This window comes from Salvia hispanica, chromosome 3, assembly GCF_029641045.1.
Source record: "Salvia hispanica isolate PSC_SH4W2 chromosome 3, Shi_PSC_v1, whole genome shotgun sequence".
NCBI classification, from domain to species: Eukaryota; Viridiplantae; Streptophyta; class Magnoliopsida; order Lamiales; family Lamiaceae; genus Salvia; species Salvia hispanica.
This window is the reverse complement of record NC_142694.1, coordinates 22,676,010-22,696,909: the sequence shown is the minus strand read 5'-3', so window position 1 is coordinate 22,696,909 and position 20,900 is coordinate 22,676,010. Positions and strand designations below refer to the sequence as shown.

The 20,900-nt window shown below is 37.7% G+C and overlaps 2 protein-coding genes across 6 annotated transcripts; both read left to right on the top strand.

The window, feature by feature from the left end:
- Positions 1-1,551: 1,551 nt before the first annotated feature.
- LOC125216470 (uncharacterized) lies at positions 1,552-9,989 on the top strand. Of its 2 annotated transcripts, none has more exons than XM_089068928.1 (3): positions 1,552-2,406; positions 3,382-3,446; positions 4,173-9,989. In XM_089068928.1, the coding sequence occupies exon 3, from the start codon at positions 7,316-7,318 to the stop codon at positions 8,555-8,557; it is 1,242 nt and encodes a 413-aa protein (XP_088925054.1). In that variant the 5' UTR covers positions 1,552-2,406; positions 3,382-3,446; positions 4,173-7,315; the 3' UTR covers positions 8,558-9,989. The 2 variants fall into 2 exon arrangements, with proteins under 2 accessions (XP_088925054.1, XP_088925055.1); XM_089068929.1 differs by having other exon boundaries at positions 3,579-9,989.
- A 206-nt stretch (positions 9,990-10,195) lies between these two features.
- LOC125212214 (transcription factor GTE4-like) lies at positions 10,196-14,507 on the top strand. 4 transcript variants are annotated; one of them, XM_048112316.2, is made up of 5 exons: positions 10,196-12,824; positions 12,917-12,959; positions 13,096-13,176; positions 13,267-13,347; positions 14,138-14,507. In XM_048112316.2, exons 1-4 carry the CDS (start codon positions 10,674-10,676, stop codon positions 13,326-13,328), a joined length of 2,337 nt encoding a protein of 778 aa, XP_047968273.1. In that variant the 5' UTR covers positions 10,196-10,673; the 3' UTR covers positions 13,329-13,347; positions 14,138-14,507. The 4 variants fall into 4 exon arrangements, with proteins under 4 accessions (XP_047968273.1, XP_047968271.1, XP_047968269.1 ...); XM_048112314.2 differs by having other exon boundaries at positions 13,069-13,176; positions 14,147-14,507; XM_048112312.2 differs by having other exon boundaries at positions 13,069-13,176.
- The last annotated feature ends 6,393 nt before the right edge of the window (positions 14,508-20,900 follow it).

Below are 20,900 nucleotides of genomic sequence, written 5' to 3'. Positions count from 1 at the left end.
AAATTTCCTTCAGCTTTGACTGCACTGCGCAATGTTCGTAGAATGGTCATAACTTTCTCCACAGAACTCCGATTAAGACATGCAAGGTATCCACACGAAGCTCTTTCAAAGATGAAGAGAATCATATGAATTAATCACTGGTTGGACTTCATAACTGCCGGGAAACTCTGCTTGAACTGAGGTTGCTGCACCTTGGCCTTTTTGCACCTTTTTCTGTCTTTTTCTATCATTTCTCAACAAACACGTCAAAAATACCAAATGTATAACATATGAAATTTAAGAACATAATTTGCATGATTGACATTTAAAACAAGTCAAATCTTTCCCTTTAAAACATGCAAAATCCGTGTTTGTCAAGCACGGGTTTTAATAAATAAGAGTAAAAGTAAGAGAGAGAAAGAGGATAGTGGAAATAATGTTAGTGGAGAGTGGAGTCCATATTATTATAATGGTATAAGTTGTTAATAGCAATGGTATAAGTTATAAATAAAATGATGTTTAGGGGTGGTATGTTGTTTGAACTTTTCAAAATTAGAAAGTTCATACTTTTCAGAGACGAACAAAAATGAAATACTCCCTCCGTCCACAAAAAATAAAGCAATTTGTGTATGACACGAGTTTTAATTTAGAATTGGTAAAGTAAGAGAGAATGAGAAAAAGTAAGAGAGAAGTAGTGTTAGTGGAATGATGTGTAGGATTATTATTTGTTGAAAGCTTTCCATAAATGAATGTGCTCTATTGTTTGTGGACGGCCAAAAATGGTAACTGTACTTTATTTTTTGTGGACGGAGGGAGTAGTTTATACTCTTTGGGGAAGGAGTGAGAATAATTTTTAAAATATTATCATGTACTATTGAATTTAATTTTGATGAAAATGCATTTATTAATTGCGATTATTTTAATTCATTTTATATTGTCTACTTAATCCTAAAAAAATATTTTTTTAGTTATAAAATGTTAGCAAATCAAAACATATGAATTACTGGTTTGTTATTGTTTTTCTTATTTTTTTGTTGTAATTATGAATACTTATGTTTTGTTAATCGAACCGATGAACTATTTATTCGTTCAAATTGTTAGTTTTTTTTTTCTTTTGTAAATAGTAGTATTACATTTTTCTTTATTTGTATGTCTTATTCTTTTTAATCCACAAATCTCCTTTTTTATTATTTCATTTATTTTATACTACTACACTTATTATAAATATTAAAATGTATACAATCATCTGCTAAAATATAAAACGTTTCATTAAAAAGTATACAAATATCTTTTTGTTGTTGTTTATAATATTTTTAATTATTTATAATATTATAAATATTTATTTTAATTAGTTATTATATGTAAATATATATTTTTATATTTATTTACTCTAAATTCTTTATTTTAAGCGAATATAATTTCATTATTTAAAAATCTTTTGTCATGTACGAGAGAGAGGGTAGCAACAGTTCAACTAATAAAACTATTGTAACAACCCGAGTTTTCTTGCACTAGTTTTGGAGTAAAAACAAAATTGGACAAAGAGACTATTAGAAATAAAGTGCAGGGAAATTTATATTTCAAGGATAAAAAGTAAAGGCTATGCTTTTACTAAATAAATATGTGAGGAATAAGATATACAAGAATGTTGGAGATACATCTAGCACATGTTTACATATGTGAGAGTGACAACACACACATCTATTCTACACCACTTATCCTCCTTCACTAGTCAACAAGTTTGGAAGCTAGCTATTTTGGTGATGGAGCCAAGGGATCTCTAGAGGAGCATCTTCTTTCTTTCTCCCCCACTCTCTTTCTCGATTAGGGAGCAGCCACAAGACTCCAAAGCTCTAGCCATGTACCTGCAAATTAGCACAAAAATGGGGTTAGAAGATGACTCACAAATAACAAGGAAGGGAGGCACAGGCTCAAATGGGAAAGTGGAGTAATAGACGAAAATAGTGCAGCTAGGAGGCTGTCATTTAGAGCATGAAGTCAGCCTATTTTTGTCACATTCTCAACTAGCATCAAAGAGGAACCAAGACAAGAGAGCATAGTAGAATGAGCCTCTACACAAGCCCAATATAGACATGAGCAAGATTCTGTTTTTCCATCGATCAAGGCTGAGGAAACAGCCAAGAGAGACAGCCACACATACACCAAAATAGTAAGGATAGCATGAACATCAAGCTCAAAAGTAGTGGAGCTGGCATCCCCAAAATAGGAGCCTTTGCCTCCAAGTATCAAGCACAAAAGGCCAAAGATAGAGCACTATATAAACAACACCAATCTCCTTCTCCTCCCCTCATTCTCAACACTGTAAGATCACCAAATATTCAAGAGAGCAGCAAGAAGTGGAGGAGGGGCAAGGAGGAGTTTGAGGCAGGACATCGGTCCCCATCCGAGAGGATTCTTCAAATTGAGGTAACAACCTCAACACCCAATAACCCTTGGCATCATGTAGAGCTAGCATAGTAGATAACCAAGAACCAGAACTTAGAATCATAGAAGATCACAGAAAGAAACTTAGGAATGGAACTCATAACAATAAGACTTATTCCAATAGCTACACTCCTTCTCAAATCACAAATCCCTCTCAAATGCAATTAGACTCCCCTCATCAGTTGATAAATCAGCAATAACAATCTGCCAAGAACATAAAGCTTTAAAGGACCATGCTTTGAAAGGGGAAGGGGGAAGGAGGACTTAGCTTTAGTTGGGCGGAGCTGCCCGGCGACGGACGGGCAGCGACGAGCTCCGGGAGGCCCGGCTAAGCGGAGACGCTGCCGGGGCAGTAGAGTAAGGCGGCGGCTGGTGTCGGCGCCGTCGAGGGAAGGTTGAGAGAGGGCTGGAGTCGCTGCCTCTTGGAGGGCTCGACGGCGAGAACTGATGCAGAGCGCTGGCAGCAGCGGCAGAGAGACACCGGCGGTGATAGCCGGTGGAGGACGAGACGTTGACGGCGATTTCGCCGGAGGAGGCGTGAGAGAGAGGGAGAGATGCGAAATTAGGGAGAAAGTCACGATGGAGGAGGGAATAATTTGGGCCAAGGGAATTATTTGTATTGGGCCAAGAGACTTTATTTAAGTGGACCAAGTTTATTGAGGTTTGGGCTGATGGAATAACTTAGTTGGACTATTCTAATTTAATTGCTTGGGCCAGCAGCTTAAGTGAAAGAAATGTTTGGGCTGAGATTTGTAATTTGATGTTGGGCTGGAATAATTGATCATTGAGCCAAATTAGATTAAAGAGGGAGAAGAGCCGTTGGGCCGGATAGAATTAATTTGGTCTTATGCTAGAATTCTGATTAAGTTCTTGGGCCAAGATTTCTTAGGGGCATGCATTCTAAAAGTTTAAGAATTTTCTTAAGTCTTGTTAGTAAGTTGTGTTGTTTTTAAAAAGGTTATCTCCGCGAGTTAAGGGTGGAGTCAGGAAAAATTCAAGTTAAGGAGCTTTAAGCGAACGAGGTGGGCTTTCGAACTAAAATATTTTTAGGCAGCTTTTAGTTTAAAGCATGTTTACAGTTTTTATGAAAAGTATTTGGTGCGCTTTCTATTTAAGATGTGATATTAAGTGCGAGTTTGCTATTTAATGTGCAGTCTTATGAAGAGTGCTATTTGCATAAAGTGAAAGTGATGTTATGTGACAGTGTGTGTTACTTAACGAGTGCTTATGAACTGTTAGCCTTAGTCGAAGTTATGTGTTCGGCTTTTGATAAAAGAAAAATGAGTTTATGTTCCAAAAAGATTTTATGAGAAAATTAAAGTTGCAAAGGTTATGGCAAGCCATGTTTTGTTTTGAACTTTGCCTATCTGATTGACTAGCGAGGACAATGTCGCTACTAGACCAGGAGTTTCAGTTTTGTGAATTCGGGTTTGTAAGTGGGATGAGCCCATACATTCCGGTTCACCAGGAGTTTCGTGAATTCTGTTCACTAGGAGTTTTAGTGGGCTTATGTTCCTCAGGAGTTAGTCAGATATGGCATATGTTCCAGGAAAATAGATCGACAGATCGCTTTTGAAAATTGAGAAGAAAAATGTTTTAGTGTTCTCGGAACTTTGACTAAAACCCCGAGTTCACTCAAGAGTGGCTTGACAAAACCAGTTTTTAGTAAAATATATTTTGGCACGTGTCCACTGGGTACACCAAGTACTTAGCCCTGCATATGTTTTAAAAATGTGCTGGTTGAGCAGTGATGACGGCGGGCGGTGTTGAGCATAGACGATGAAGATCCTTCGATAGAATAGTACTTGGATGCGTCGTGTCTCCATACACGATGTCATCTGCTCTTGACTCTTCCGCTGCAATGTAAAAGTTGAGATTTCATTCTCTTGTACCATGCACTCTGATTTTTATATATATTCCAAGTTATTTCAGTTCAAGTTTAGTTGTGCCACAGTTTTCCCCTTTTTTCCCCGCTTCTTTCATCCTCCCCTAGTCGCGATCAACCGGACTTTCTATCCTTAGAAAGTGCGGTCGTGACAACTATAGTCTTACACACATATTTATATTTACGTGTTTACATATGAGGTATTAATTTTACTAATAAAAATTGGATTTTGTATTTGGGAGTAAAACATCGTTTGTTTAGTATAAAAAGATAAATTTTTGTATATATTGAATAATATTAACTTTTACTATGGGCCAATCCATTAATTAATAACCAATTAAATATTAATAGAATTAAATTAGGTTATTGTTTCACATCTTGATCTTTTTCGTGCCGCTGCCTTCTTTTTGTAAGTTTTTATATTCTTTCTGTAAGGTTTTCTATATATTTGTATTTTAATTTCTCTTCTTCCATTCTTTTATTTGATTAATATAAATGGATTTGAACTTGAATGGAATAAATTAAATCTAAAAAATATTTTTGATATACATTAAATGCAAATTTAAATATAGATATTTTTTTCTTCAAATACTTATAATGGAATTTGTTTGTAGTACGATAAAAGGTATTATTATAATGCATTTTAAGTTTTACAGTACTGTTGGAGATGGTTTTAACAGGGATAGATTGGTCTCCTTATTTTTATTTTCACAACTCTCAAACAATCTGCATTGCAATTTCATGGATACATTATATATTATTCTCACTGTCCCACTCAAGATGACCACATTCTTGAATGACACGAGATTTTAGGAAGTGTTGTTAGGTGGAATAAAGCAGAGAGGAAAAATGTGGTTTAGTATTTTACAGAGAAGAGATAAGGTTATTTCCAAAATTGAAAAGTGGCTATTTTGATTGGGACAAATAAAAAATGAAAGATGATCATTTTGAATGGGACGGAAGGAGTACCAAACACTATATTGTGACCCAAAATCTGAACCACAAAAGTGTGAAAACCATGGTAAGCATAAAACCTTGCTAGTGACAAAGAGCATCTCCGAGGGGAGAGGTAAATGGAAAGGTAAACTCTTATAATTATCATATTTACCTTTTTTTTTCATGAAAATTCATTCTCCAAGAGAAAATGTATTAAAGAAGATATTATACATTTTCCCATTTTGAAGAGGTATCTTTATTTCTCCATCAATGGAGAGGTAAAATCTTATAACTACCATATTTGTCTTCTTTTTATGAAAAACTATTCTCCAAGGGAGAAGGAGTTTGAGAAGGTATTATACTTTATGTTTTTTAATGCATTTTGTACTATTATTGTAATTTTTAAAAATAATTTACCTTTCTATATATTTTTTTTCTTTTGAATGTGTTACTTTTTGAAAATGAATATTTCACTTTTTGAGAAGGTAAATATATGATATACTTCTTTCATTTAACTTTTTGAAAATGAATATTTCACTAATAAATGTCCTATTTCATTTTTACTATTTTTGGTAAATAGACTTCACATTCCGCTAACTTATTTCACGCACTTTTTATTATAAAATTAATACTCTCTCCGTCTCCTAAAATATAAATATTTGAAATGATACAATTTTTAATGCAAAATTAGTAAAGTAAGAGAATGATAAAAAGAAAAGTGTATTAGTTGAAAATGAGTCCCAAAATTTCCATAAAAATAAAAACTTATGTTTTTAGCGGACATACCAAAACTAAAAAAAATAAAAATTGTTAGAGAAGCAGAGAAATTGTAAAAGAGGAGATGCAATCACTAACTTTTGCTATCCGCTTTTGTTTATACTAGTACTCCACTGTCCCATTAGAAATGAAACATTTTCCATTTTAGATTGTCCTAATAAAAATGAAAAGTTTCCTAAAATGAAAACAACACTATCTCTACTTTTTTTTCTCTCCTACTTTACTCTCTCTTTATTAACTTACAAAACAATACTGCACAAAATTACATGCCTGAAACCAAAAGTTGCATATTTATTGGGACGAAGGGAGTATAATTTACTAACTTTTACCATCCACTTTTGTTTATACTACAATTTCTGAAGATTTGAGTCAATCAAATATTCCATCCATCTCACGTTATTTGAGTCGTATTCAAAGTTGTCTCAAGTTACTTGAGTCATTTTTTTTTTTTTGCTAAAAACAAAATATTTAATCCCACATACATTATTCTCTTCCATCTCTCTAACTTTATTCACTCATCTACTTTATTTTACATTATTTAACCCACTAAACTTTATTTTCTTAAATCTCATGGCGAAAAGAAACGCCTCAAGTGATATTGGACATAGTAAATATATTCCATGAAACATTTTCATTACCTCTTGCTCAATAGTAAACAAATAGTAATTCACTGAAATATGGAACATTTATTAAATTTTCTCTACAAAGAAATTTTATATATACTTTCATTTAGAGCATCTCCACCGGTGGACGTCCCGGAAGTCCGACCGGACATCCGCCACTGTGAAGGAAAACATCGGACACGGACATCCCGTGAGGACGTCGGATATCCTCGGATATCCGAAAGACGGGCGGGCGGGCGTCCGCCATTGTGGCGAGGGTCGGACGTCAGGGTCCGACGTCCGACTTAAAATTTAATTTAAAAAAAAAAAAAAAAAACTCTATAAATACGGCTCATTGAACTTGATTTCATTCACACCACTTGTGTTGACAAGTTTCTCTCTCTAATCTACAAGTTTCATTTCTACTATAAATGGAGTACAATAGGAACTCCCCCACCACGAGCGGATCAAACACACCCACGTTTCCCGCCGGAACGGAGGGAAACTTTAATGCGGGGATGAATCCCCAAATGGCAGGGATGGCGGGGATTACTCCCCAAATGTTCTACAAGATGTACAATTAGATGAGTCAGATGGGTGGGATGATGCCCAGGGCAGCGAGGATGGACGGTATGACGCCAAATATGGAGGGGGTGGGTGGGATGATGCCCGGGCCTAGGGGATAGGTAGTATGACGCCAAATATGGCGGGGATGGGTGGGACCATGCAACACAGGAGCCCTCAGACACCTAGGGAATCTGTCTATCGCCCATATATAAATTTGTTGTCCGATGATTCCACTAGTACTGTTCCGGAGACTCAGTATGCCGGCATCGAGACTTTCTCTTTTGAGGAGTTGGGGCAGGAGTTGGGGCTATCGCCGATCCGTGAGACTCCCGATGAGGCGGAGCCTGCTGCAAGGGGCAGGGGCAAAGGCAAGGGCAAGGCCAGGGTCGGGGGTAGGGGCAAGGGCAAGGGCAAGGGGAAAGCCCCGAGCTCTTCCTCGCAAACGGGGGTAGAGGAGGAGGAGGAGCGGGGGAAGAGGTCGATCTGGACCGTGTGGGAAAACGCCGCGCTTGCGAAGTCCTGGGTCGGTGTAGTCGAGGATCCCTATGTCGGGATGAACCAGTATATTGACCGATTGTGGCATCGCATTAGTGAGGCCTACCTCACACACAAACTGGCTGGGGCGAAGCCTCGCAGTCCCGAGCAATGCCGGAAACAGTGGGATCGGTTGAGGCCTAAGCTCAGTCGTTTTGCCGCCCTCTACCAAAACAATATGCGCATGGCAACCAGCGGCATGTCTGAGGAAGATGTGAAGAACTGGGCCTTGTCCCAGTACCCTGACAAAGAATTGAAGTTCAAAGATTTTGACCAATGGGAGGCCTTTCTCGTGGTCAGGGGTTCGCAAAAGTTTTGTGCGGGTGTCGACTTGGGCTGGAAGCGGACGAAGATCAACTCTTCTGGTGAGTACAGCAGCAGTGCTGGTTCGCACGAGCTCCCCGAAGCCGAGGAAGTGTCCCCGCTACCACAATCAGACTCTCGCCATCGTTGTCGCCTGATGGCGCAAAAGTCTGCGCAGCGGATGGCGAGGGGAAGCGGCAGCCGCAGCGGGTCCTTCGAGTTCGAATCGGAGGCCCCTGAAGCCCCAGATGAGTATGACCGTCTTGCCCGCGCGCAGCTAACGAAGACCATGAGTCAGAACATGCATAGGTGGTATAGCACGAACGATTTTGTGTACAAAAGGATGTGCAAGGATGTGATCGACGCATGTCGGCGCGACATAGGAATGCCACCCATTGATGATTATGGCGTTGAGATTGGGGCGGGGACGTCAGAGGCGGCAACAGCACGGACCACGAGGACGAGGAGGAGTGAGAGCCGAGGGTGCCTGTTGGGACGGGTGCTCCACAACGGCAGTCCGTCGCTGTAGGACGTACCAGCGCCCTATCTAGTTAATAATTGCAGGTGCACTTAAGATAGTTGAGTTGTACTTAGTTTTGAAACGGAGAAGATAGTTGGACGTTAAAATAAAAAGATGAGAATATTATACATGCACATATAAGAACTCTCTTTGTCCGATATTAAATGTCTCATTATTCGTTTTCTATCCGTGCACTAATAAATGTCCTATTTCATTTAACTATTTTTGGTAAATAGACTTCACATTCCGCTAACTTATTTCACTCACTTTTTATTATAAAATTAATACTCTCTTCGTCTCCTAAAATATAAATATTTGAAATGATACAATTTTTAATGCAAAATTAATAAAGTAAGAGAATGATAAAAAGAAAAGTGTATTAGTTGAAAATGAGTCCCAAAATTTCCATAAAAATAAAAACTTCTGTTTTTAGCGGACATACCAAAACTAAAAAAAAAATTATTGTTAGAGAAACAGATAAATTATAAAAGTAGGAGATACAATCACTAACTTTTGCTATCCGCTTTTGTTTATACTAGTACTCCACTGTCCATTAGAAATGAAATATTTTCCATTTTAGATTGTCCCAATAAAAATGAAAAGTCTCCTAAAATGAAAACAACACCATCTCTACTTTTTGTTCTCTCCTACTTTAATCTCTCTTTATTAACTTACAAAACAATACTGCACAAAATTACATGCCTGAAACCAAAAGTTGCATATTTATTGGGACGAAGGGAGTATAATTTACTAACTTTTACCATCCACTTTTGTTTATACTACAATTTCTTAATATTTGAGTCAACCAAATATTCGATCCATCTTACGTTATTTGAGTCGTATTCTATTTTGGGTTGTCTGAAGTTACTTGAGTCATTTTTTTTTTGGCTAAAAACAAAATATTTAATCACATGTACATTATTCTCTTCCATCTCTGTTACTTTATTTTACATTATTTAACCCACTAAACTCTATTTTCTTAAATCTCATGGCGAAAAGAAACGCTTCAAGTAATATTGGACGAAGTAAGTATGTTCCATGAAACATTTTCATTACCTCTTGCTCAATAGTAAACAAATAGTAATTCACTGAAATATGGAACATTTATTAAATTTTCCTAAACAAATACTCCCTCCGTCTCGGCTAAGATGATACATTGCTTAGCCGGCATGGGGTTTTAGAAGTTATTGGTTAAAGTGTTTAATTGGAGAGAGAGAATGTGTGTCTAAGTATTAAAGTAGAGAGATAAAGAAAGATGAATATTTTAATAGGAGTGAGAAAAAGTGGTTGAGTGTATTAATTGGAAAGAGAAAGTCACCAAAAAAGGAAATGTGTCATTTTAGTTGGGACAAACTAAAAATGAAAACGTGTCATCTTAAGCGGGACGGAGGGAGTAGTAATTTGTACAAAGAAATTTTATATACACTTTCATTTACGAAATCAAACAGGTGAAATATGGAACATTTATTCTGGAGGTAGTAATCAACTTACCACTGCCAATAAAAGCGCGTCGTGTTGACGAGCAAATGAAAGTTATCGCTGATGAGCAAAGCACGCGCCGTCACTCGCGTATGACGTGGCACCCTATCAGTAACTGTGGCGGCAAGCGCGCGTGATAAAAAAGCAGCGTGTGGTTCGATGGCAACCACTCGCAGAGCGTTTTAGAGAGAGAGAGCCAAAATAAGGAAAGATTTCTGGAGAGAGAAAGCGAGTGGGAGTTCGGATCGAAGAACAGAAAGCACGAGAGAGAGAGAGAGAGAGTTCCCTCCTTCTTCGTCTCTCCCAAACCCTAATTTCCCTAATTTATGTTTTCGCTTGTCTTATCAATTTTTCTTTCCACACTCATTTCTGCTTAATTTTATCCGTTTTCGAATCTTTCTTCATCCTTTTGGGGTTATTGTTTATTGTTCTGAAATTCGGATCTGTGTGAAATATGGTTTTAATTTAATTTTGCAACTGTCTTCATTTCTGTGCGTTATTCCTTATACTTTGGGTCTGGGCGTTTGTTCTGCGACTCTAGGGTTCTTTAAACCCTAGATCTTTTTTTCGATTTTGCTTATTCTAGGGTTCTTGAGTCTCGATTTGGGAGAAAGGGTTTTTTATTAAGGAATTGGGGATTACATGTATGGCTTCAGGGACTTTAGGGGATTTCAATGATGATTTGAATTGGAGAGGGAAGTGTCGATGGACAGAGAACAGTAAAGTTTATACGCGGAAGAGCCACAAGAAATCCCTTACCCCCTCAACAAATCAGGCTTCAACAAGCGCTCAAACCGATGCTGAGGAGCAGGCCACAGTCCCTTGTTCGACAGCAGATTGTTGTGCTTCTGAGGTAGTTGTAAGGTCGGAGGATGTAGATTCTTGCCAAAATCAATCCGAGGACAAAAAGACAGATTCTTCAGGCCAGGTACTGCTGCTAGAAGAGAATGAAAGTCAACACGTAGCGGAGAATGGTTGTCAAACTGGTGATAGACTTAAAGAAGGCCGACGTACTCAAAGTGCAGAGCTTGATAAAACGCCTTCAGCTGATGGTGAGAAGGAGTTAGTGCCATCACTGTTAAGAGAAAATGATCATCCTAATTTTCATGTTCCGCAAGCCAATGGCCTCACTAAGGTCAATGGAGCTGTGGAATCACCTGAAGTGGCCAAAGAGCAGCAACTCGTTGGGAATGAGGCACGGGATGATGAAGAAATGAGGCCTGCTTCACCTCAAGCTTCTGAAGGTAATGTTCGGAGTAATCTCAATGGAGTTGTGGTGCCACTGGTGGTATCTAATGTTGATGATAGGATTAGATTTAATTTATGTAAAGCGACACCAAAGAATGAGATAAAGGTTCTTAGGAAGAATCTAGAGCACGAGCTTGATCAGGTTAGGAGGCTAGTTAAACAGTTTGAATCCAAAGAGAACCAGCTTGCTTTACATAATAACCAGACCAGCAACAGTAACCTTAGTAATAAAGGTAATTATGTCGATGCTGAAGGTGCAAATGCTGGTGAGTATGTTCAGTCTCAAGCCCTGCATGCCCGAAGTAATGTGGTTGACCGAAGGTTGTTGTTGAGGGTGAACGCAGAGATGGGTACAATGGGGCACAAAGAAACGAGACCTGTCGGATTAGCAAGGGTCAATTCAGATATGGGTGCTGCACGGAATCTAGAACCTCGGGTGTATAGTAGGCAATTCAGTGTGGCAGTAATAGATAATAGGTCCAATGAGTTTATTGAGAAGGAGAAACGTACCCCGAAGGCGAATCAGTATTACAGAAATTCAGAGTTTCTTTTGGGAAAAGATAGACTGCCTTCTGAAAGTAATAAGAGATTGAAAGCAAATAATGGGAGGAAACACAGTGGAGAACAAGATCATGCCATGGGATTTGGCTTTGGGTTTGATAAGAACAGGAATCAGGTTTTGAAGAACTGTAGCAGCCTACTTCAGCGGTTGATGAAGCACAAGTTTAGTTGGGTTTTCAATGAGCCCGTGAATGCCAAGCAACTTGGATTGGTTGATTACCATGATGTCATTAAGCATCCTATGGACTTGGGTACCATTAAGACTAGATTGTCACAGAATTTTTACAAGTCTCCAAGGGAGTTTGCTGAGGATGTACGACTAGTTTTTCGCAATGCCATGACTTACAATCCGAAGGGGCAGGACGTTCACCTTATGGCAGAACAGTTGTCACAGATTTTTGAGGAAAGGTGGGCCATTATAGATTCTCAGTTCAATTCTTATTGGAAATATCCAGAATATCACGAGGGGGGATTACCCACACCCTCTTCTAGAAAGGGTGTGCCATATTCTCATTTTGGCCCTGCTTCAGTTCCAGTCTCTGCGCCTGCTGCTTCAGTTCCGTTGTATGACTCTGTTGCTCCGGGAAGAACTTCTGAGAGGCCTGAGCCAGTGACATCATTCATGGCTGTTGATCGAAAAATTCATCGACCTCATGTTGGCAGGACTCCTGCTCCCAAAAAACCTAAAGCAAAAGATCCTAATAAAAGGGACATGACTTATGAGGAGAAGCAAAGACTCAGCACCAACCTACAGGGCTTGCCTCATGAGAAGCTTGATGCTATTATTCAGATCATTAACAAGAGAAATACTGCTCTTTCTCAAAATGATGATGAGATTGAGGTTGAGATTGATAGTGTCGATGCAGAGACTCTCTGGGAGCTGGACAGATTTGTGACTAATTACAAAAAGAGTTTGAGCAAAAATAAAAGGAAAGCAGAACTCGCTCTTCAAGCAAGAACCATGGGGAATCAGAATGCCTCGTTGGTGGTAAGAGGACGGGCTTTCTTTTCTTGATTGCATAACACTATGAATTAATTCTTCTGTCTGATCCTAATCAAGTGTGTTGAACCAAACTGCAGAACTCAACTCCAGCATTGGCAATCCAGATGGAAAGTAGAACAGGTATTATGAACTTTTTCATTCAGGCATTCTAGGTTGCTCTTTATGGACTCTTGGAGACTTAAATCTGACATTTGTTTTTCCTTACTTACCCCACTTTTTCTTTCCAAAGCTTTAAAAAACGGTGCCACTCTTGTAGATGATGACAAAGAGGGTCAAAACAGGAGTAGGACCAGCAGTTCTAGCAGTTCTAGCAGTGATTCGGGGTCGAGTTCAAGTGGTACATTTTTACTTTCTAATCCTTACTGTTCTTGGTTGATTTCTTCAGTCTGTTGTATATGATTTTCACTGTTTGTGCGTTCATTTGCAGATTCTGATAGTGACAGTTCCTCTGGGGATGGATCCGATGCTGAGCATTTGCCTAAGACATGAAAGAATCTTTCTGACTGAGGTATAAAAAGATTTCTGCTTGGTATTAGGTTTGTTGGTTAGTTATTTTCATATTTTGCTTTATTGTTATCATTTTCCACAAGCTGTCACTGATCATCATTTAAAAATAATTAAATCCTCCTTGATTGAGCTTTGAATTTAAGGTCCACTTGGATCCGACTCACAATATGATATCTAACTAATCATTATGAGGAGTATATAACTAACGATTATGAGAAATGTTTTATCATGCTGAAAGTGTTAGTCTATAAATTGTGTTCTGGTGTACGTGATTTCAAAATTGATGTGAAAGTTTTCGAGTTCTGAAATTTTGTTATAAACTGTATTGTGAAGCTTGTTAAGACAAATCTGTTCCCCTAACATCTATGACTTGTGTCTGAGGGAATATTTGTTTTATTGGTTGCATAAATATCTTCTTTCATGTAGGTGTGAACCTGATTACCCCCTAAGGAAGTATACTCGGTCCCGTCAGTATTTGATTATTTTTGTTGAGACAGTAAGCTTGAGAAATTTGAACCCTTAGATTGAATGTGTCAAAACTCACAATTTTTTGTCTGTATGGATTTGAAACCTCAGTTATGGATTTTTGTTGTTTAATGTAGCGAGGAAATATGTTTCTAGGTGCTCTTGAGGCCAGGGAAATGTCAATTTTGTTTCATGGATTGTGCTGTTAGAGTTTGTGGGCTGATCCTGATTGTGTTTTTCCCATATCTTAGTATTTTACATGAGCATTTGTCCTTTTTTGATCAAATGTTGGGTTTGTGCTATGCTGAGTTTGACTTGATTTTCAGAATTTGCAGGTGATGCTTGTTGGAGTAGGGGTAAAATTCTTGTGATTGGGTTCTGCTGATGGCAGTCCGGGATCTATGTTGAAAACTCGTAATGGAAGAATGTATTATTAAATGATGATATCAACCGATTTTCGAAGATAAGGAACTTGTGATAGGATTTTAGTTGATAATTTGACTAGTGACAAAGGGGCTCAGAGCCAAGACTGAATAGGAGATTTAGTAAAGTTGTATTATGGTGTTTTTGCAAATTGTATTACAATAGCTGTATATAGCTTTCAGGCTTAGGAGTGCTGTTAATTTTGTTTTAAGGCCAATGGTTTGGATTTCAAGCTGGTTAATAACATTCGCTAGTCCAGTTATCCGTGAATAAGCAATCTTCAAATTTACATTTTTGCTGCATTCCAAAATACAATGTCCGCGTCAGAAATAACCGAATTTGAAGTGTGTTTTTGTGAGACAAGAGAGATAAAGGAGAAGAATCAGAAGTAGAAAAACAAAGGAGGAAGATTATTTTTTTATTGTGAAAATAGTACTCCCTCCGTCCCAAGGAAGATGACCCTTTTCTTGGGCGGCATGGGATTTTATGCAACTTTATTTTGTGTGTTAAGTGGAGAGAGTAAAGTATGAGAGAGAATAAAGTAGAGATAAATGGATTTTCATTTTAAGTAATGGGTCATCTTGATTGGGACAAACCAAAAAGGAAAGTGAGTCATCTTCAATGGGACGGAGGGAGTATTTCTTTTGTCCTATAAAAGATACTACCCTCTGTCCCTCAAATTTTGACACACTTTGACTCGGCACGAGTTTTAAGAAATGTAATGGAAAGTGAGTTGAAAAAGTTGGTGAGATGTGGGTCATACTTTTAAAGTATAGGTTTTATAATAAAATGTGAGTAGGAATGAGTTAGTGGAATATGAGTTACACTACCAAAAAAAGTAAAAGTAAAGTGTGTCAAATTTTCAAGGACGGATCGAAATGGTAAACTGTGTCAAAATTTGGGGTACGGAGGTAGTAGTATACTTGGAAAATGGCACTGAATCTTAGAAGATGTTTTTTATATTAAGTGGAGAGAGAAAATATTATATTTATATTAATATGTGAGAAAAATTTTACTAAAAAATAAAATGTGACATCTATTGTGGGACAAACTAAAAAATAAACCAAGTCATTTATTATGGGAATGGGAAAGGAGTAATTAGCCGAATCTTATTGGATTTAGAAATGTGTCATTTAATTCCTTAAAAGGCTTTATATAGATTAGAATGATTTTCATCGAATTCAATGAGACTAGAGTTAAAAATTTTAATATTAGTATAAGTCAATGTTTTAAAAATCGGACCGGCAAAAGCACTGGGACGGCTATTGGTTCACAGTTCAACTGGTCCAACCGGTTGGACCACTGGTCCAACCGGAATACTGTAGCAAGTATATATATGAAAAAATTTAATATATGATGAAATATATTAATCATACATTGCAAAACAAATTAAATCATACTATAAATATATATTTAAAAAACTAGTAATAGTTAAATACTCCATATATTACACAAAAAGATTAAAAATTATATTCCCTCCGTCCATAAAAAATAGAGCACAATTACCATTTTTGACCGTCCACAAAAAATAGAGCACATTCATTTATGGAAAGTTTTCAATAAATAGTACCCTACACATCATTCCACTAACACTACTTCTTACTTACTTTTTCTCCTTCTCTTTTACTTTTTTCCCTTCTCTCTTACTTTACTAATTCTACATTAAAACCCGTGCCATACACAAATTGCTCTATTTTTTGTGGACGGAGGGAGTATTTTATTAAGTATATAATTAAATATACACGACATAAAAATGTTAATATTTAATAAATAATAACATATAATTAACACTTTGAAATGATAAATAATAATTTAAAATTAGTAGATGATAAATATGATTAAATATACTAAACGTAAAATTTATTGGATGATAAAATGTCACTATATATAATAAATGATATATAATTAAACATAATATATACTATTAAAAATATACATGTACATATAATTAAGAGTTATAAATATAGGGGTGCGTTAGGCTCCTTTGCACCCTAAGTGTCCTATTTCCTTCTTAATCTCAGCCCTTGGATCCTTGAATTGGATGGTTGTGATCAATGCATTATTAGTCTACAATGTTGCATTATTAGCCGCTGTGCATTATTAGAATGAAAATGTGCATTATTAGTCTATAATGTTGCATTATTAGCCGCTGTGCATTATTAGAATGAAAATGTGCATTATTAAATGACACGTGACATTAATCTAACCGTCAGATGACAAAATCGTGAGGCTAGGATTAAGAAGGAAAAAGGACAAAAGATATGAAAAGTATTTGAATACATCCCTATAAATATATTATACAAATAATTCAATACATATACTCCATCTGTTCCATTAAAACACGAAAGCGAAAACACGACATATGACACTTTCATGCAGAAACAGAAAATAAACACCTAGATTTAAACGGAAAACAGCGACTCAAACAGAAAACATCAAATCTAAGCTAGGACTCAACATAAAACACGAAAGCGAAAACAGATCTATGCATAAAATAGAAAACAAGCACGAAGCTAAGAATCGAAAACGGAAACTTAGATTTAAAAAAAAAAGAAAAGAGTCAATTACATCAAAAGAAAACAGAATCTAAGCTAGGAAAGCGTAAGTCGTTTCATCACCCCTTTCTCGGAGTGGAATTACAGATGGAAATGGAAATTGTGCGAGGAAACAAACACTAAATCAGCAAACTACCGGCTATCTAAACGGAACCAAGTGTGTGCAGCAAACTGATGGTGAGGAAATGAAAGGAAGACTCTGATTTCACCCCTAGAAGAGGACTAAAATCCTACCGATTCTAAAGAGAACCCTCCTAAACTACTAAGCAGGAAAATTAAAATGGGGGAACTCCCTTCTCTTGGTGTGTAAGGCTCCTTTATATAGGGAGGCGGAGGGCTCTGATCCCTAGGGTACCACCTCCCCGAAATGACGTTGCTGCCCTTCACACTCTAGAGTGGAGTTTCTAAATCTTCTCTTCAGCGCAGAGTCTGGCTGGCTCCGGTAGATATTCGACTTGATCAGCTCAATGCCCCCCCTTTTCTCCTCCTTTCCTCAACTTTTGCTTTCGCCTTCTTGAATGGTGCGATATTCGGTTTAGGGCGAAGTCTACACACACCTGGCTCAAAAAGGATCTTTAGTTTACTTATTTAAGTGCATTTTTACTATAAAACAGATGCATGAAACGAGCCTCATCACACAGCGAAGGAGCACGAGTGTGAGCAGTAGTTGATGTTGAGCACCGAACCGATGACAGAGGGAGTTCCGTGACTATGCTGCGCGACCGGAGACATCGCAATAGCAGACGAACAAGCGACGACATCTGCTTCAATTTTCTTATCTTTTTCCGACATAGAGATATGTATTGATCTTGTTTTTAGTTTAGTATCTGATACTTTTTTTATAAACATTCCACTTGTTCCCTACTTTTAGTTTAGTTTTGATAGCATGATGGTACCTGATCTGTGGGGCTTCCATATTATTGCTTCTTGTTCTATATTTCGATCCAAGTCACTTTTGGGCTTGGGTCATGTTTTGGAACTATATATTTTTATTTTATTCAGGAGTTAGGAGTCTGCCTAAATCCCGCGCTCACACTAGGTGTTTTTGATTAAAAAAAATAGAAAGAAAAGACAAATGGGCTACAACAAATTTGAAAGAGAGAGAGACGGTGGTCATGTTGTAATTGGTAAAAAGTGAAGGATTCACCGAATGAGAAGGAATAAGATGGAATCGCGATCAAGAAATAGAGTAGGTGAAATTCTATTTTTTTTTCGGAGACTAACGTGTGATTTTGAGCCCGGTGTGTAGAGAATCCGTCAGGACAGAAGGTTGCATGTAGCAACCAGGCGGGTAACGAATTAAGGAGAAATGGAGCAATTCACAAGCGCTGCTACCAGTTGATCAAGTGGAACTAAGTAGGAAGCAGCAAGAGCCCTAAGGAGACAGAGAATATTCCAAAGATCCTTCTATGAGGGGCACGGCGGATATTCCAAGGGAGATTGCCCTAGGGATCAGAGCCTCAAATCTCCCTATACAATGAAGGAGAATAGAAGAATGAGGTGGTAACACTGTCCTACGTGGGTGAAGAAACAGTTTCTTTAAATTTTTGTTTGATACACTTTAGTTTTGAAGTATTCCTCTGATTTTGAACTTCGTGTTGCGAAGCTAACATTGAATTGGTAGTCGAATTTGTGCCTGCTATTATGAAATTTTATGTTGTTCGCTTTCGTTGATTTGTCTTTTGTTTCTATGTGAGCTGAATCTGTTGGAAATTGTTGAAGTCTGAGACATGTATGTTTTTGCCGTGTCTGTTGGATTTCATTTTCGAAGAGTTCTGTTGAAGTCTATTTGGATGCTTTTCGCAATTGGTAGTTTAAGAGTATGAATTCTAAGTTGTTGCGTTACATTTCATAGACCTGAATTTGATTGTGTTTGATTTTGATGGATCCATGTTAGATTACGTAGATCTGAATTCCTCTGTTTAAGTTTGCATGAGTATGGTAAATTGCTGTCCATTTCATTTTTTTCTTGATCAAGTCGGTTAGATCCGGTAGCTATGGGTTGTGTTTACTCTTTACGTCCAATTTTTAGTATGTTCCCCTTTCAAGATGTTCGAGTTTCATGTTTATGTTCTGCCGCTGGTAGATCTAATGAAGAAGATGAAGTAGTTAGTTTTTATGATCTAAGTTTGCAGCTTTACACCCATTTTACTTTTTAGCAGCTTTTATGAGTTTGTTAGTTAAGGGATCTGGTCCCCACCTGCTTGTACCTTTTGTTTATTTATTTCAGAAAAGTTTTTGTATGAATCTTTAAGTTTAATCTAGTTGATCTCTGGGTTGATTAGTTAGGAGTTACTGTAGATAGTTCTGTTTCTGGCATAGTCGAGTCACTTGATCAGTTCGTTTAGTTCTTTGTCAGTCAAGTAGATAAAACTTAACCAACTTTTAAAGCGTGGGAGCAACCATTTCCCAAATGTTAACAACAAATGTAAACACTTCATCTCTGTGGGATTCGACCCTTACTTCCCTTTACTAGGTTATAGTATTGTTGGTTAAGGTCTTGAAAGCAACTCTTAGTTCTTGATTGCACATCTGAAAGCATGTGCATGGATCTTAGGAATCAAACTTGATCAGTTAACTTTTACCACTTGATCCATCTCTGAGAAATTGCAGGGCGTATCTCCTGGGTCAGTCTTTCGATTCTCTATTGACTAGTCTGCGTTGATTTCGCTTGCAATTCGGAACACTCACACGACAAAGGATACAGAACTCTTTCCAATGTCGCCGTTGTCGGGGATGATGGCATTTTTGCATAGATTTGTTGCCTGATATTTTAGTGTATATATTGTTGATAATTTTCCTTTTCTTCTGTTTATTTCAGTTTACGAGAAGAAGCTCGACTTCAAGCATTGTAGACCAACAACCTTTCTACGATGAGCTATGCTAAATTGGTCAAGGAGAGAAGTGACAAGATACGCTACCACTCATTCCGAACTGCCAATTGGCCCGCCTGTTGGTCCAAGGCCGAATATCGATGAAGATAGAAACGTAGCGAGAATGGAGGGCATATCGCGTGTTATTGTTAAGAAATTTAGTGTAATAATTGTAGATAAACTTTTCTTTATTTTCTTTATTCCGCAGTTTAAGGAAGTTGTGCCCGACTGGCCATAGAAAGGAGAGGTGGATCCAGTCACTAATCATGCAGAATCAGCCTCTGCTTTATCTGATGACTTGGATGCGAGCAGTAAGAAGGATCTGGGAACAACCATCGAGGATCAGTCGGGATCGATTCTCTCATTTAAGGGAGAGAAAATCAACAAGGTTGATAGCCAGGAAGGTGATCATGAGTTGTGCTCTCTGTATACTCACATGGAGGGCGACCCACCGCAAGCCATAATTACAACCCTAGGACAAGAAGCGGTTTACGTGAAGACCCACCTGTTAGCCATTTTGCCTGAGTTCTGGGGAAAGAGCTGTGACAACCCATATGAATTTTTGCATGAATTTTGCAAAATCTATAAGAGTCAGTAAAAACCTACTGGATCAAGTGAGGTGTCTGGAACAATTCTTTCTAGTGGCGAAGACAAGAGCACTCAGGAAGGAAATTTAAGACAAATATAGAGGAAATGATCAAGCAGGTATCCAGCTAGCTGACTCCATAAATGAGATAAAAGGGAATTTAGGAAAACACCAACGGGCGGAGCATGTACCTGAAAAGGTGGGAGTAAGTAATATTATCTAGGGGGCAGGAGCTGAAGGGACTGGTAGCGGAAGCGTGCGATTATTAATGCACAATAAATAAATCAGATAAACAAGATCTATTTAGATGATTATTTAGACAAATTCTATTCGCGCAATTATCACATGTATCATGCTCATAACTCAAATAAACCATGCTTTAAATTAATCAAAACCTAAAACATGCTTTTTTACGCTTTAGCTATTATACCTTGATGATTCTCCAAAGAATCGAAGATAGCTAGCGTCTTTTCCACGTGGGCTGATCTCACCAGTATACTAGGACTTAAATATAGAAGACAGAAAACCTATCTCACGGAGGAGAGGAAGAGGAAAAATCGTCCTCTACAAAGTAGAGAGAGGGGACGAAAAATTTTGGTGTGTAACAACTGATTTTTCTGTCTCCTTTATTCTCCTATTTATATTAAGTCAC